General features: G+C 39.7%; 1 protein-coding gene across 1 annotated transcript; it reads right to left on the bottom strand.

The window, feature by feature from the left end:
- Nucleotides 1–4,725: 4,725 nt before the first annotated feature.
- On the bottom strand, nucleotides 4,726–13,970 carry tbc1d25 (TBC1 domain family, member 25). The gene is made up of 7 exons (XM_046396777.1): nucleotides 13,630–13,970; nucleotides 12,783–12,892; nucleotides 12,511–12,665; nucleotides 11,344–11,471; nucleotides 11,066–11,254; nucleotides 10,598–10,873; nucleotides 4,726–9,024 (listed from the first exon to the last, which is right to left on the bottom strand). The coding sequence occupies exons 1-7, from the start codon at nucleotides 13,672–13,674 to the stop codon at nucleotides 7,366–7,368; spliced, it is 2,562 nt and encodes an 853-aa protein (XP_046252733.1). The 5' UTR covers nucleotides 13,675–13,970; the 3' UTR covers nucleotides 4,726–7,365.
- Between the last annotated feature and the right edge of the window lie 1,394 nt (nucleotides 13,971–15,364).

The following is a 15,364-nucleotide window of genomic DNA, read 5'->3' as shown; positions in this document are numbered from 1 at the left end:
TTCATGTGACCATAAAACAGAAGACCAAAAGTCTTCTTCTTTGTCCAGATGAGCTTTTGCAAAGGCCAAGCGGGCTTTTGTGTGCCTTATCTGGAGAAGTGGCATCCTCCTTGGTCTATGTCTGTGGAACCCAGCAGTGTGCAGTGTCCATTGGACTGTCTGTCTTGAGATGTTGCCACCAAGCAAAAGCCCAGATTCACCGGGATGGCCTTCATGGTGGTCCTTGGATTCTTTTTCGCCTCTCTCCCGGCCAGCACAGGTGTCACTTTTGGCTTCCGACCACATCCTCTGAGATTTTCCACAGTGCGGAACGTCTTGTATTTTTTAATAATACTTTGCACTGTAGCCACTGGAACTTTTAGATATGGTCTTATAGCCCTTTTCTGACTTGTGAGCAGCCACAATGCACAGTCAACCAACTGCAGAGCTCCTGTTTTTCACCTGTTGAGTTTATGAAAACAGCTGTTCCCAATAAATCAGGGTACTTAGGATGCTTTAAAACAGCTTGGACTATTTGGAATGGGATAGAACTTTGGATTTTCCCATAGACTGTGACAGTTTGCAAAGGGTATGAATAATTTTGGACATGCCACTTTTTGTTCAAATGTAAATAAAAACTTTTACAATGATGCCTCTTGTACATTGTTCTGTCCTCCAGAAGCCATTTCCAAACAAGAGAAAACTTGCCGGTTGAATAAAAGTAACTTTAAGTCAAAATTTGCCAGGGGTATGAATAATTTCAGGCTTGACTGTATATTGTGTAATGTAGCGAACATTGCAGCCTCCAGGATGCATGTGATGGACTGTATGTGTTTTATTGCTGATGGACTCATCATTTTTGTGGTGACCTTGTCTCATTTTACATCTTGTTTGGTGACTCTTACAGTAAATCTAATATAAAGTCAACTTAGCAAACACAACTACATTTTCACTTCTACACATTATTTAGCATATTACCAAGAATTGTACGTATTTTCACCATGTCAATACGGAGAACTATTAATAACATGAAATCATTTTCCGAGGGCTACACACTTTTGCTGAAGCAGTTTCATTTCAAAAACACAATCACTCAATCACTTGCATTTATTTCCGTCTTTCTGTCTGATACACAATCAGTAACACTGTAGTGTTGTATGATTAAAAAGTTTAACTTAAGTGCAGATATATAATTTAATGAGATAAACAAACCTTTTCATTTTTTTCAAGCGCAAATACTACCAGCTCACAGATGAGCTAGCCCAATTACCTTAATTCTTAAATAAGTTATTAAAAACTGATTTACAGTACCAGGTGAAACCAAATGTTAGACTAATAACCATAATAAACACAAAGATCCCTGTAAAGACATGAAAATTACTTTCTGCTTAAAACAGAAGCACTTATCAAAGAGGGACTTCCCATTTGAAGGAGGAGGAATCACACCTTTTTTCACCCTAATGCATTACAGAAAATTTATAATATACACCACTCAATGCAAGAAATAAAGTCAAAGTAAACAACGCTGGGAAAACAAACAACAAACTGGACAATTTTAAGATATGTTCCCTAACTCTGTCTGAAGCAAGACCAATGAGTTAGTGAGGCATGCTGAGCCTTAACCTGGCTAGCTCACCATGGCAACTTATGCTGCACACCTGACCTGGTCCAGAGGAGGTTATGTTCAGAGTTTCAAGTTGAAATCAACCATAAAAGCCACCACCCTTTCATTAATTGCTTCCCTGACAATATTCACTGTTAGCAATATACCTTTTCAGTTGAGGGAATACATTATGCAAACTTGCTGAGCTGTAAGGTGCCCTACGTGAAATAACATAGGAGGGAGGGTAATGCAGGAAATTGTCACTGTAAATCATGAGGTGAGGAAATGACCTAAACTTTCGATAGTTTTCACCATGAGGTCATAAAAAGGCTGTGACTAATACTGAATTTGATGTACTCCTTCAACAAAATCAGTAAAGAAAACGTGTTAATATTGAGTTTATGAATTTCTATGAATTTTTAACATCTGAGGACAGCTCTTCGTCCCTTTGCTTTACACCACTGAAAAATTGCTGCTTTATTTTTCCTTTCATGGACAAACACAGAAACACAGCATCGGGTTAGTCACAGTTCATCAGCTTCCCCAACGCCCTCTCACATCAGGATGTCCTTCACATTAATGACATACAATGTCTGTCCAATAATGCTTTAAACTAATTATCACTCAGCTCACATGATGACACAATTCAGACAGTTATTAAGAAAAATATATAAATCAAGCCCACTGATTCAAACAAGTGAGGCACTTCTCTGTCAGATTGTTGCACTATTTTGTCATTGTTCATGTCACGTCATCACATCCTCTTCCTCTTGTCTGTAATGTCTATCACATTACGAAACCATGCACAGCAAATATAAATGACAGTCAATATGTAATACATGCAATTGTGCATTAAATCAGTCTGATCTAGACATATATCTATCTTCATGGATTCTTTGAAATCATAATACAGCCAACAAAGCCAAAAAAACAGACGTTGGGAAACAGCAATAACCAAAGTGCTAAAATGACATATAATGACCCACCACAGTATTAAACAATCTACAGTGCTTGATTATTCTTGTAGTTTAATGCACTGTATGTCCTGCAGATACAGTGTATCATCAATAAGACATTGCTTCATCCTGTTATAACTAGAGAAACCCTTGTATCAAGGAGACATTTAAACATAAATATCCTCATTTGTTCACCAGGTGTCAGTCCTCAACTGTGACTGGCTGAGCCACATTTGAAAAACAAACAAAACAATAAAACCAAACAAAAATGTATCACTATGACCATATAAATTTTTTTTAGGTAACATTAAACCCCTCTGTGAACATTTTCAAATTTACAAGACTCCTCTCTGAGGAATTCCCTGTTAAGTTACACAATTGAGTGAAACAAACATCAGAAAATAGCATCAAGTAACCACACTGCTTCACTTTGCAAGGCTGGATCAACCTCATCACATCACACCACTGCTTGTCCTGTATTATGCTTGCTGTAAATGATTATTAATCAAACCATAATTTGCAAATTGATTTAGAAATAAGGAACAACTTGAACTGTATCCCCCATTACCAAATGAAGAAGGCATGACTGATAGAGAGAGAGAAAGAAAGAAAGAGAGAGCAAAACAAAAACTGGTCACATCATTAAGCCTGATTGAGATTTTTTGTTTTCCATTATGGCCCTAATACAGTGTCAAAGCTGCTATAATCAATTTAAGTAACATTAAACCTTTAAAAAGTTTTGTTTAACTTACTGCATAAATGTCAAGATTATCAGGCTCACAGCAACAAAATTACAGAATAAAAAAAATGAACTCATTAATTTTGTCTCATGTACAGCTTACAACATAAGAGAGAGATGAACTTTATTGATCCCACAGCGGGGAAATTCACTTGTCATGGCAGCTCACAAGAACAGAATAGAGTGCAAAAAGCAAAAGTGTGCAAAACAGTTTCAAAAATAAAAGAGTCGACACTTTTAAAGTAGTTAAAATAACAAAAACGAAAATTAAAATGAAATAGATGTTACAAAAAGAAATCTTTGAGTAGCAGAAAGTATGGGCAAATCTGCTTCTGATACATTATTACTGGCACAGAACAGGTTTAGGCAATCCATCTTGATTTTTGGGGGGTTTAAAGGAGTACTCAAGCAGAATTAGCAGAGGCAGCAGTGAGCCCAAGTCATTAATTGGGTCACACTCGACTGGTAAATGCCTATGTCTATCACTATCATGTTTAACACTGCACCCAGAGGTTGTTCTGTTATAATTTTGTAGTACCCATGCCCAAGATGAGATAAGCCTGGTTTAATCATCAAGGTTATTTTCTCCAGTTGTGTTCAGCCAAAAAATTAAGTAAATTTTCATCTTCGGAATGGATGTAATGCTTGGTGAATCAGTGGAATGACAAAAATACCATTCAAAATTAAATTTATTGCTGGACAACAGATTTGTGTTCTCTATTCAGCTCTTAAGAGAATCCCTAAGATCTACGTAGGGAACACTTGTGTCTGAATCACAGATGTATGGAGTGCTGAGGTAAAAAAATGCGGTTAAGATGTCACTAAAAGAGCAAAATGCTTGAGGGGTTGGTTGTGACCAGGTACTAAAGCTACTAGCTGGTGACACCAGAAAATGGCACAGCAGAATTCACTTGTGTCTCCTCCTGAAACAAATTAGCACAGTTAAATCAAAACAACTACGGACTACAAACCATTCTGCATCTCATTTGTGAAGTTTATACTCTGACAGAGCAGGCTATACAAAATTAGATTCTGAGATACAGCGGTTATTATAGCTTCCTCTGTTTTGGAGTCTGCTCCTCAGAGGTCAGCACTGTCAGTGCAGTCTGAATTGGTCAGCAGTGCAAATTTGCATATAAAAGTTCACCAAGGATGAACTCTACAACAAAGCTCTGCAATCTACTTCGATTACTGCGATTTCTAATGGAACAGTTTAAGATTTCATTGTTATAAATGCTGGTGCATTAGGGGCATTAAAGTCTGTTCAGACAGAAGGCAAATCAATTTTGCACATCACACCGACTGCTATGGTTTGTGTTTATCTGTCCTAAAAGGCTACTGAAGTTACAGATGTTAGCTAGAGCCAACCTGCAACATATACACCTATTGTGTTTTTGAACTGTTTGCTCAGCTCTGCCTCGAACCAATTTGATAGTTATATCACTGCAGTTTTCCTTTCGTCTCTGTATGTTTATCAAGCCGATTTATAGTGTCCCAGGATCAGCTTGCATTTTTCACATGTATTCATGCCCTATAATCAAATTTGTAACTGCGTCACATCTAAATTCACTTTGTGATTTGTCTAAAGAAACTTTCTGGGAACACCTAGCAACTTTTTTTTCTTTATTTGGCATAACAGTATGTATACTTACGGCTGAATTACCATTTAAGGTTAATGGTGTCAGTTGAGGTCAGAAAGGTTGGGTAAAGACAGTGTGTGTGCTGTCTTTGTCTTGTTTCTTAGTGTTGTCATCAGTTTATTTCATGACAGACAGATCTTAGTGGAGAAGTCTTGTTTCTGTAAATGTCATTTGAGACCTGCTTTGTGAACAAAAGCCATTTAAACCTTGACTTTCCTCACGGTTTAAGCTTGAGTGCTTTACTTAAAGGTGTGTTATGTAAAAATTAGAGATGCACACGTCATATGCACAGTGGCACAGGCAATAACATCACAAGCCTACACTAACAAGTTCTTCACTGTTAGTGAAAAAGACACAAAGCTTGCAAGTCGTAATACATGTAAGGCCAAAGTAAACCATGGGGAGCTACAACCAAAACGTTTGGAACAATAAACCTAATCAGGCACTTAAAACATCATCACCCAGCTGAACAGACACTAGCAAAGGAAAAGTTATCCAGAGCTCGATGTCAGACGCAAGCCAGTAGTCTGTCCCATCTTTCCTTGGTATGAGCAGTGAAAAGATGGGACAGGCTACTGGCTTGCGTGTCCCATCTTTTCTTGGTATGAGCAGTGAAAAGATCAAACCAATTACAAGGAAAATTATGGATGATCAACCATTCTCCATAGTTGCAAACACAGTGTTATCAGAGTAGCATTGCTCCTTAAAGAGATAGAGCAGTACATTTGTGAATGCATAAGGAGTTAGTGGTGAAGTAAGAGCCAGAGAGCAAGCAGTGAGTGATGGCATGTGTGCAGCTCAGCACAATTATACACAGAGTTAGCCACAAGTGGGAGCTGACTGTAAATGTCCAGTGCAACCCACAGTCAGTCGGTAAATAAATGCTACGACTTCTCAAGACCAAACAGAGCTCCCGTGTGCTGTTTCACCACTGTTTGTGAAGTGAAGGGGTTAGCCCCAAAGCACAAATTAGCTTCGGCCCAGGAGGAATATTTACCCTGCTTCCCAACCACGGTCCAGAAACTGAGCAGAGAACAGGTTTAACAAAGGGCTTCATTAATCTGATAAATTACTTCAGCCCTGGTGAATTTATAAGCATACTGTTAAATTATATAAGCTACGGACATTTGTATTGTTATATAAATCTGTTGTACCTGCTTTTAATATGTCAGATTAAGTTGGGTGTACAGTTAATTTTCGGTTAATTGTTATTTGTAGCTCTTTCCAGATGCTTTATTTTGAGAGGAAATAGTAGAGTTTAATAATTTCTTTTATTATGAAAATAAAATTTTGCATTTGCATTGAAGAAAAGTTGATTTTTGTTTGTATATGCTCTCAATTGTAGTAAAAATGTGTATTTCTTGTAATCTGATAAACCAACAGTCTCTGAGTGTAATGCTACTGTCATAAATCTGTCATAAAGGTTTCTGTACTGTCAGATGTAATGTACACGTCCACCATAAACAAAACTCAGTAAGGTCATAACAATGTTATGTTTCACAAACATATGTGTTGAAGATAAACATGCATGCTCAGTCATTTGTTGCTGTGTATCAGTCAAAGTTTGCACAAGCATTGCACACAACTCTGAACAGCAGCATGTCAAGCTAACATGCTCTGAAACAGAAACAATATTCTAACACCTGGCTATAACATGCTACCAGCTAAATCTCTATCAAAATGGACTGACTTGGCTTTTAATCAAGTGAGTCAAGCTAGCTGCGCAGCCAAAAGTGCTAACTAAGCAGGAGGTACAGGGTTACTTCTGCAACGAGTAAAGCTGTCCACCAGGAGACTCCATAAATCACTGAAACTTAAGGCAAGAAAGCCATACAACATCAGACGCAAACTCAGACTCAGACAAACTGAAACAAACTCAAACTCATGCAAACTCATTTTTGCCATAAAACATGATTCATAATCCAGTTCCACTAAAATGAGTGGCAGTCGGTGCTGTGTGTGCCATAGTGTAACGCACTGAAATCCTATCTGCTCACCCATGTTAGACTTTGTAGTGACTTTCACCCTGTAACAAGTCAGGGTACTATCAAAATGATTTTGAAGTTCTCATTTTAAAGTCAAATAGTTACACAATGTTGCTTTAAGACACTTTGTGGATAATTGGACATATCATGAGCTTGTAAAAAATGTTAATAAAGTGGGCAACACAAGCTAAATGCACCAAGTGGGTAAAATTTAAAAGTTTCTAGCAAAACTCTAGCATCCAATGTGTCTGACCGTCAAACACATGAATCAAAGGATTTAATATTTCATCAGTCAACAACTTTAGGGGCTCAGCCACCCCTGTAAGGATGGACAACCAAAAACTTGAAAAAATGTAATATTACACTGACAGACAATATATTCAGCCTCAATTTTGGAGGCTGTCTCAAAAACACTGACACCTCCAATGGGCCACAGTCTACTGAGGAGTTCATACATGACGAGTCAGGGTGTGGCAGAAACTGAAACTTGAGGTGTTGAAGAGGGAACAGTGGTTGCAAGGTTATAGGCTGAGTACAGAGATGATGACCGAGGCGATGTTAAAGGACTGTAAATGGGCCTGGCAGAGATAGTGGAAGAAGAGATACGAGCAGCAGTAGCTGTTGTAGGGGAGTCCGAACTAACCTCATCCCCTTCTTCTGAGTCCCATACTTCACTCTGCAAGTAGTCTGCAAATAACGCCTTGGCTCGCTGAAGCACTCTGCTCAGGTTGTGCCGCCGCACAAGGCGATCAAAGTGCATGGCTAGCTCATTGTAATCCAAGCTGTTCTTGATGATGTGGTCTCGGTGTTCCAGCAGGATGGACAGGCACAAGAACAGCATGAAGGGATTGCCTTTGCCGAACTCTTGAGGAGGTGGCAGGGAACACGGTTTGAAGCTGTTAGTCTCAGCTTTTGAAGAACTGGGAGTGTTGTTGCCAGGTGAAGGGAGATTGTTGGAGGATAACCGGCTGCCAGACAATGATGGGCCTCTCCCAAAGGACAAAATGGGTGAAGAGAGTAGGGACTGATTCTGAATGGGGGAAGGAGACACAACAGATGTTTTTACTGTGGATGTTGTGGGCAAGTTTATTCCTGTACTGCTGAGCACCTGGGCAGAAGGGGTTATTACTTTTGGGGCAGTTCTTGGTAAGGCCTCTCTTCCACTGGCTGTGGATGGAGATTTTGGAGAAGAGTCTGGAGATGCAGCTGGCCAGCTGGAGGGTGAAACTGAAGATGTGGGAGAGACAGTGGAACCAGTTTTCCAGATTGGTAGGCCACTAGAGAGAGGTGCTGATGACATGGGAGAGAAACCATTGTCACAGGTTTTTATAAGAGGTGTTGTCTCTCCTGGGTCCTCCTCATTGTCAACTATGGACAGGTGCCTGGGGTCATTTGTTATTGACTTTGAAGCAATCATGCCCTGTGACTGTTCAGCATCCTCCATATCAAAGCTATCTTCCTTTTGGGAAATATAATATTTAAACTCTCCAAAACTAGTTTGCCTTTCAAAAGGAGGAGTTGGCAAATCTTCCTTTTCCATGGTCACTTTAGGAATATCACATTGCCTTTCCACCCTACCTTTTCCAGCACCTACGTATTTTTCTTCTTTGACAGCATTCCTGCTCACATCTGATTCTTCTCTCGAAGGCCTTAGCATATGTCGTCTACGCTGCTTCTCTTTTTGTACCTTATCATCTCCAAAGAAATTTCCTGTCTTGTCCTTGTCTCTGCAGGATATAGTTTCATCAGTCTCCAATGGTAGTCCCAGAAGCTCCACTTCAGTTTCAGGAGGATCTGGAGGCAGGGAGCTCCAAGTAACCTCCAGCATCCTCAAGGCATCATCAAACACAAACTCTCGCTTGAGCTCTAGAAGCAGCCAGCGGTAGCAGAAGAAGAGGTCATCAGCTCCTCGGGACACCAGGTAAGAGTAAAATTCAGGATCCGAGTATTGCAGAAGCAGCTTTAGATGCTGGAACTTAATAGACATGAGCTGCCCATCTGGTCTGAAGTTTCCCTCCAAGCGTTTCATGATACCACAAAAGCAAATAAAGGCATGTGCCTCGTTGTCCATTACTGCAAGTATAGGGGAGGCAATATCACTCATGCCTTGACAGTATGATATCTGAAAAACAACACATCCACACAAAATTACAGGTCTCCACTTTACAAACAAAAACTGAATTCTACATCATGTGGAGATATATGCATGCTTTCATGATCTGGCTTGCAGATTTCAGGAAAACGAAAAAAGTACTCATTAACAGTAGTCTTTTAGTTCGAGGAACCTCCTTTATCATGCACATGCTGCTATGCATTGGCCTAATTTATCAATTTCCTCCTGTGCTTGAAAATGTGCACTCAAGAACCAACCAACAAACCCCACTGTCATCCATGAAATAATGCAAGACTATTTAACTGTTGTCGCTGAACACATCACTTTCTGTACATGTTAATCGTTGCTTTCAGTAAATAATGCCAATATAATAATCCGTAATTTTTATCTTTTATCTAGTACTGCTCTACTGATCATGTACAATTCATTGTAAGAGATCCACAGAAGCTTTTAATGACATTCATTTGTCATCAATCTTGATTCCACTAAGACTGGTATATTTTGTGTCCTTCTTAAGTGCATCAATTAAATTCAAACTGAAACAAAACTGCAAACTGTAAATTATAACTAGCAGTCATCAACCTCTCTTCATTTAGCTCTAATCAGCTCCACCCACCCTCCAAGTCTTTGTAAAGTCTTGGATGGGCCAGCACTGCCAAGATGGCGATTAGTGAAATAAGCTTCACAATGGCTCTTCAGAAACCTTTTGGTTGATGTCATGGTGACTACATCCACGTTTTATGTGTTCTATGCGTACACCACATCACTGGTGGTTTGACCACATTTGCTCGCGATTAATACTGTATGGCAACAAAGAGCGGAACCATTGAGGAACACTGTGAAATACAATAACGTCAGTAACAGTGCAGGAACACAAGTAAAAGGAGACTTAGTATCCTTAGATAGTGGACATGTTCCCACATGCCTTCCTTTTTTTAAAATGCTATACTCTTAAATTTGTCACCTGTGTTGTTCATCTTTCTGTTACTCATTTCTACTTTTGTCCAATACACAAACAACTTGGCATGAAGGTTAGCAGGTCTTTCAAAAGGAATAGCTGACCATATATGAATTTAGATTTAAGTGTTGTGCTGCCTTGCCAGTATATTTTTTGGGTTGGGTTCCAGTTGCTGGGTTCCATTTTTGATCTGGGTCCTGGGTGGAAAATAGCCAGAATCACTAAGGTCCATGGCTACTCCATTAGATTCTACTCCAGAGATTAATGTTTTTGTGCATGGTCCTTATTTAATAAAGTAAAATAAATAAATGGATCTCTTCTAAACCTCTTCTCCATGAAAAACTGTATAGTTTTTACTGTAGGTGATAACTTAAATCTTTGTGTTTTACTTTTTTTTAACTTAATTTTCATGTAAATATTCAACACTACACCTAATGATGTGTAGACGGGGGGTTTATTATTTAAAACATGCTGATTTGCATTCATTATTATTGAATATTTTTCCTGTGATCTCTAATTGGATTTCTAAACATTTAGCATACTCGCTTTCACATAGAATGTTTGTCTCATGTCATTTAAGAGCAGACTAAAAACAGGTATAACAGACAAAACATCTCTACACACCTGTGGATGTGTGATGGCAAATGTGGTGAGCAGGTCTGTAAGGGCAGTCAAATGTGGACTATCTTCTGAACCCGCATAGTATGGATGAGCCCGGTCCGTCCTCAGGACATCTTTAAGAACATTCCCACGAATAAATTCAAGGTCCTCAAGGCTGACCCGGGCTGTCCACTCTCTCTTCAGCTGGTCATACTCCCTTGTCTTCCTCTTCATGTAGTCCATTCTTTCCTGTCCACTTAGACCATCAGGATAGACATTTAGGAGGTATCTCCAAACAACCTAACATAACACCACGCAGCAGACAAGTTGATGATTAATTGATGAACAGTCAAAAAATACAAATTATACAAATGACATAATTTCTATATGGATGCGTGATTTTTAATTGCTAATTTCATATAGCACATTTTGTGTGAACAGCAGAAACAGAGAATAGATTGTTTTTTTGTTTAATAATGGGAGGTTCAACACCTTACGCAATGACGGATCCACACCACCATGGTATATCCGCAGTCTGAGTTCCTCAGGTCTTGTCAACTGGCCCTGTCCATTGAGGTAACTGTGAAACTCAGCGTCGCTCAGAGGGGGCTTAAATGGCTTGATTTCCTCCACATAAGACCAGCTGAATGCCTGTTGGACTCTGGACAGGGTCCGGCCCATCTGAACACAAGTTAAGCAAGTGCATAAGCAAAGATCTTGACTCATAGAGTAGAAGACTGCATGAGAAAGTTTGAAGAAGCTGAAGGAACCTGGGACAGTAGAGACTGGGTGAAAGGAACAGCTGCAGATGCCAAAGACCTTGTCCTCTCTACAAGAAGCTGCTCCGAGCCAATCACATCTTTGGGGCTTATGATGTCCCAGTCCTCCATAACAGGACCTGCAGACAAACAAAAAGGAGTAGACTGAACAAACATGTATTTCAAGTCTAACATTTTTTATACTCCCTACTAAGCTTGAATTTGTCCTAAAATAACAGTCAAGTGCCTATATGAGCACTGAAACCACTGACATATGTAAAGCTGAACAAACCGTTTCCACTTCCTCACACAGTACAAAAGTGAAGCCAAAATATCCCAGATGCAAGCACTGCCATCTCCAGCTAATGATGGATCATTAGCTCATGGATTAACAAATCATTTGGAGCTGCAGTCTGTGAAGTAGTTAACAGGAGATGGATCTGAAAGATGTAGTTCCTGCCTAACGCAATTGTTGAGCAATCACGATGCTCCTTCCCAGCATCAAATAACTAATTAAAATGAAATTTATCTGAAAAATTATTTTTTGAACATTCATCAGCATGATAAGAACTAACTATAATGAAAAATGTATTTGCTGTGTGATGTGTTTTAGTTAGTTAATTTTTAGTTAAGTTTTCTATGTCCCCTCTGTTAACATAGAGGGTTTTTACTTGTACTACAGCCAGTCACCAGGGTGCAAGGGATTTTAGGTTCGCTTTTGAGGAGCCCTCCTTTCACCCATCTTTATATACAGTCAATTATTAGTTGCTGTTCCATTGTAAGGGAAGGACAAAATCCACAGTTCATGTTCTGTGCAAAAGTGTATTCCAAAATGCCTCTGTATATATGGCTTCAGGAGCATGAGTTGGTCAAACGAAGTGGGTAAATAATAACATGTCACTGCATAAATTTCCCCACTCTAATCTGTGTAAATCCCAGCTGCAAAGAACTGGTTCCTTCAAGTCTTAATACATGTGACTGCACTCATACAGTAAAGTGTTGAGTTTAGGTTCATTTACAAGATACATGACACAAAATCAAAACAGTCTGTAGATACCGCATTTCACAGAGTCCTACACTTTCTGTTCTCTGTAACATATTAAGACCTCCAAAGTAATGCATTTTTTCCTTAAGCTTTTGGGTTTCTTTGTTACATTTGGGATACCCTGGCATACTTACTGTCTTCTAAAGGTTTTATGTCCATCTTTAGCTGTAGATATGGTTTGGCTGCACTCACAAATGCAACATCCAAATCCCAGTCAGACAGCAGAGAGAGATACATTTCAACACCACTGCGATCTCGAGACAAGTAACTGATCACAAAATTCCGCTTCCTAGTTTGAAAGATAAAGAGAAAGCTCACATAATGTAATGCCTGGTAGAAAAAAACTCTGATAAATATGTGATGCAGTCTTTATACAAACTGTTTTGTCAAGGTGATGATGACTTACCCATTCAAATCAAAGGCTCTGATAAGTATGTGCTGCAGGACCTCCAGTGATGTTATCTGAGGATCAACTGCAAAGGATCGAAACTCCACAGGAAGAACTCCATCACATTTCTGAAAAATATCACAATATGAAGAAACTATTCCATCACTACTTATTCTAAATTTTGTCAATAAGATTAATTTTTTAATGAAAATATATATCAGTTCAAAATACCTGCTACTGGCCCTGAACACCCCCGATCAGTGTTTCCACAGTACACATTAAACAGGGCAATTTAGAAAGCACTATGTTATTTAATTGCATGATTGATATTTAATATACTCTCTAATCTGACCCATTTTTACCATTTCCTGAAGCAGAGACCACACAAAGGCCTTCATGGATGTAATACATCCATGCACTTCAAGAAACGTCCAGCGCACACACGCACGTATTTGCTTAGCATGTAGGTGACGTCAGCTCAAGTCTGTGAGAGACGGGTCCACTGTGAGTTCATTGTTATTTTGGATATCATGTGGCTTATGTCAAGGTGTCAGTTCTAACTCCCTCTTAGTCAGTCACAATAAAGAATTATGATGAACTCTCGATTAGTGCCTCCAGCTGATTAAATTGCATGCTGCGACAACGAATAAGCTGGCGATAAATGAAATGGGATAATAGGCGGGTAACCGCTGCACAGACTTGCTCTCTACAAACAGTTTTACAGCCGTTTCATTTTTTTGCAGCACTAATGTGTACTTGGTGGACAGTCTGTAAACATAAAGCAGATATTTCACTGAACATAACAACGGGGTTGCTAGCTAACTAGCGGACGCTGGTTGGCAATTTGTTCCCTTAAGCATCCTACCTTGACTTTGACACGAACCACCCCCCTCTCCTCCTCGCCTGCCATTTTAAGTACTTTCGGATCAGGGTGGTTGTTCTGAGTTTTGTTTTCCTTTTACACCGAAATGGTAATCAATAAAATGATGGGTGACCACTAGCCGAGTTCCTCTGTTTCCTGATCTTCTTCTGCTTTAATTTTACATATTGTTTACAGTTGTATTACCGCCATCTACTGGATACACCTGTATCATGTCCTCACTAACCTCCAGAGTACCAAATTGGTAAAAATCCGACTGTGAAAGTGGAAACACAGAAATACCTAGATTAGAAGTAAACGGATTCATAATGCAAAAGCTTTATATGTTAGCTGATCATTTTTAGTCGTATTTTATTTTCAGAACAAATTAGCCCGTTGACTTTAGTTCTTTCTGTGTTTTCTGAAGTCATCCTGTTCTGCAGGAAGTAGGAACGCGCAGTCACGTGAGAGCACCATACAGACACATTGCTGCCTGTATAGCAGCTCAGTAATATTTCTATGACTGTTCAGTGGCATATTATCATCCACAAGATACATCCATCCATCCATTTTCTATATCGCTTATCCGTCAGGGTCGCGGGGGAGCTGGAGCCTATCCCAGCTGACTACGGGCGAGAGGCGGGGTACACCCTGGACTGGTCACCAGTCAATCGCAGGGCCAACACACAAAGACAGACAACCACAAGATACACCCCTTTACAAAATATTTTAGTGAATGGTTTGACTTTGGCTCATGGAGAGAAAAAAGAAACCAGGAGCCACACACAAATGAAGTGCAGGTTTACATAGACACACAGTAAGGCAGGAGCCTTCCCCCAAGTTGGACTGTGAATACACAGAACAGCAAGTCTCCACACAACAGTCATACTGCACATACTGCACTAACAATATAATTAATAATTCACAAACCCTTTGGAACACAAAATTTGCACAAGACCACAATGCATGTTTGTGTAGATAATAGAACAATAACAATAATAGTAAGGGGATACAGATTTTGAACTGGTTTATAAAAAGAGCACTAGTATTGGATTGGTACTCAGGATCTGCCAAAAACCTGAATTTTGTATCAGTTAAGAAAACACTGGATTGGTGCATCACTATTAGCACATGTAATATGCATATCCACAGGTCATTTTGAGGTCTACTGTTGCCAAGAAGCAACCACGCTGTTAGGATTGTGGATTCTGGTGTGTGTCTTTTTTTTCATTGTGTTTCTCCCATTCTCCCTCCCCTCCTACCTTTCCCTGCATGTTTGGTTGTCTGTCTGAGCAGAGCTAGGTGGGCCCTGCCAGTCTTCCAGTCATTTCATGTCCTACACACCTGTCCTGCAACATCTATCAATCAACTCAACTACCTGCTGTCATTATTTAAGCACCTTTGTCTTTGTGCTGCCAAGTTTTGTGCTATATGTCAGTGTCAGGATCTACCAGGTCTCCTTTCTACCCCTCCTTTTGTTATCTCCTTCCTTGAATTTTTGGGTTTGTCCCTGTCTCCTGTCTCCCCTCTCCTGTCTGTCTTTTTAATTTGTCCCCAGCTGGGTGTGTTTTCCCAAGCACCGCCTCCTGCCTCTACACCTGCAATCAGCTTCACTCCAGACTGCTACATAAAAGACTATTTCACTCTCTCCAGCTTTATCAGATCGTTGTGCTTCCGTCTGTGCTATCAATGCTTCAGGCTCCTTTACTCTGGCCAAATTTTGCTCTTGTCCAGTGTTTTC

This window comes from Scatophagus argus, chromosome 8, assembly GCF_020382885.2.
Source record: "Scatophagus argus isolate fScaArg1 chromosome 8, fScaArg1.pri, whole genome shotgun sequence".
In the NCBI taxonomy this organism is placed as follows: Eukaryota; Metazoa; Chordata; class Actinopteri; family Scatophagidae; genus Scatophagus; species Scatophagus argus.
Note: the sequence above shows the minus strand (reverse complement) of the source record. Positions and strands in the feature narration are given on the sequence as shown.

Excerpts from the sequence above, each read along its gene's own strand:
- tbc1d25 (XM_046396777.1), bottom strand. The coding sequence starts at position 13,674 with ATGGCAGGCGAGGAGGAGAGGGGGGTGGTTCGTGTCAAAGTCAAG. Across the intron at positions 12,893-13,629 it reads TGGTTCGTGTCAAAGTCAAG|AAATGTGATGGAGTTCTTCC; the intron begins GTAGGATGCTTA and ends GATATTTTTCAG. Across the intron at positions 10,874-11,065 it reads TGGATCCGTCATTGCGTAAG|GTTGTTTGGAGATACCTCCT; the intron begins GTGTTGAACCTC and ends GTGTTATGTTAG.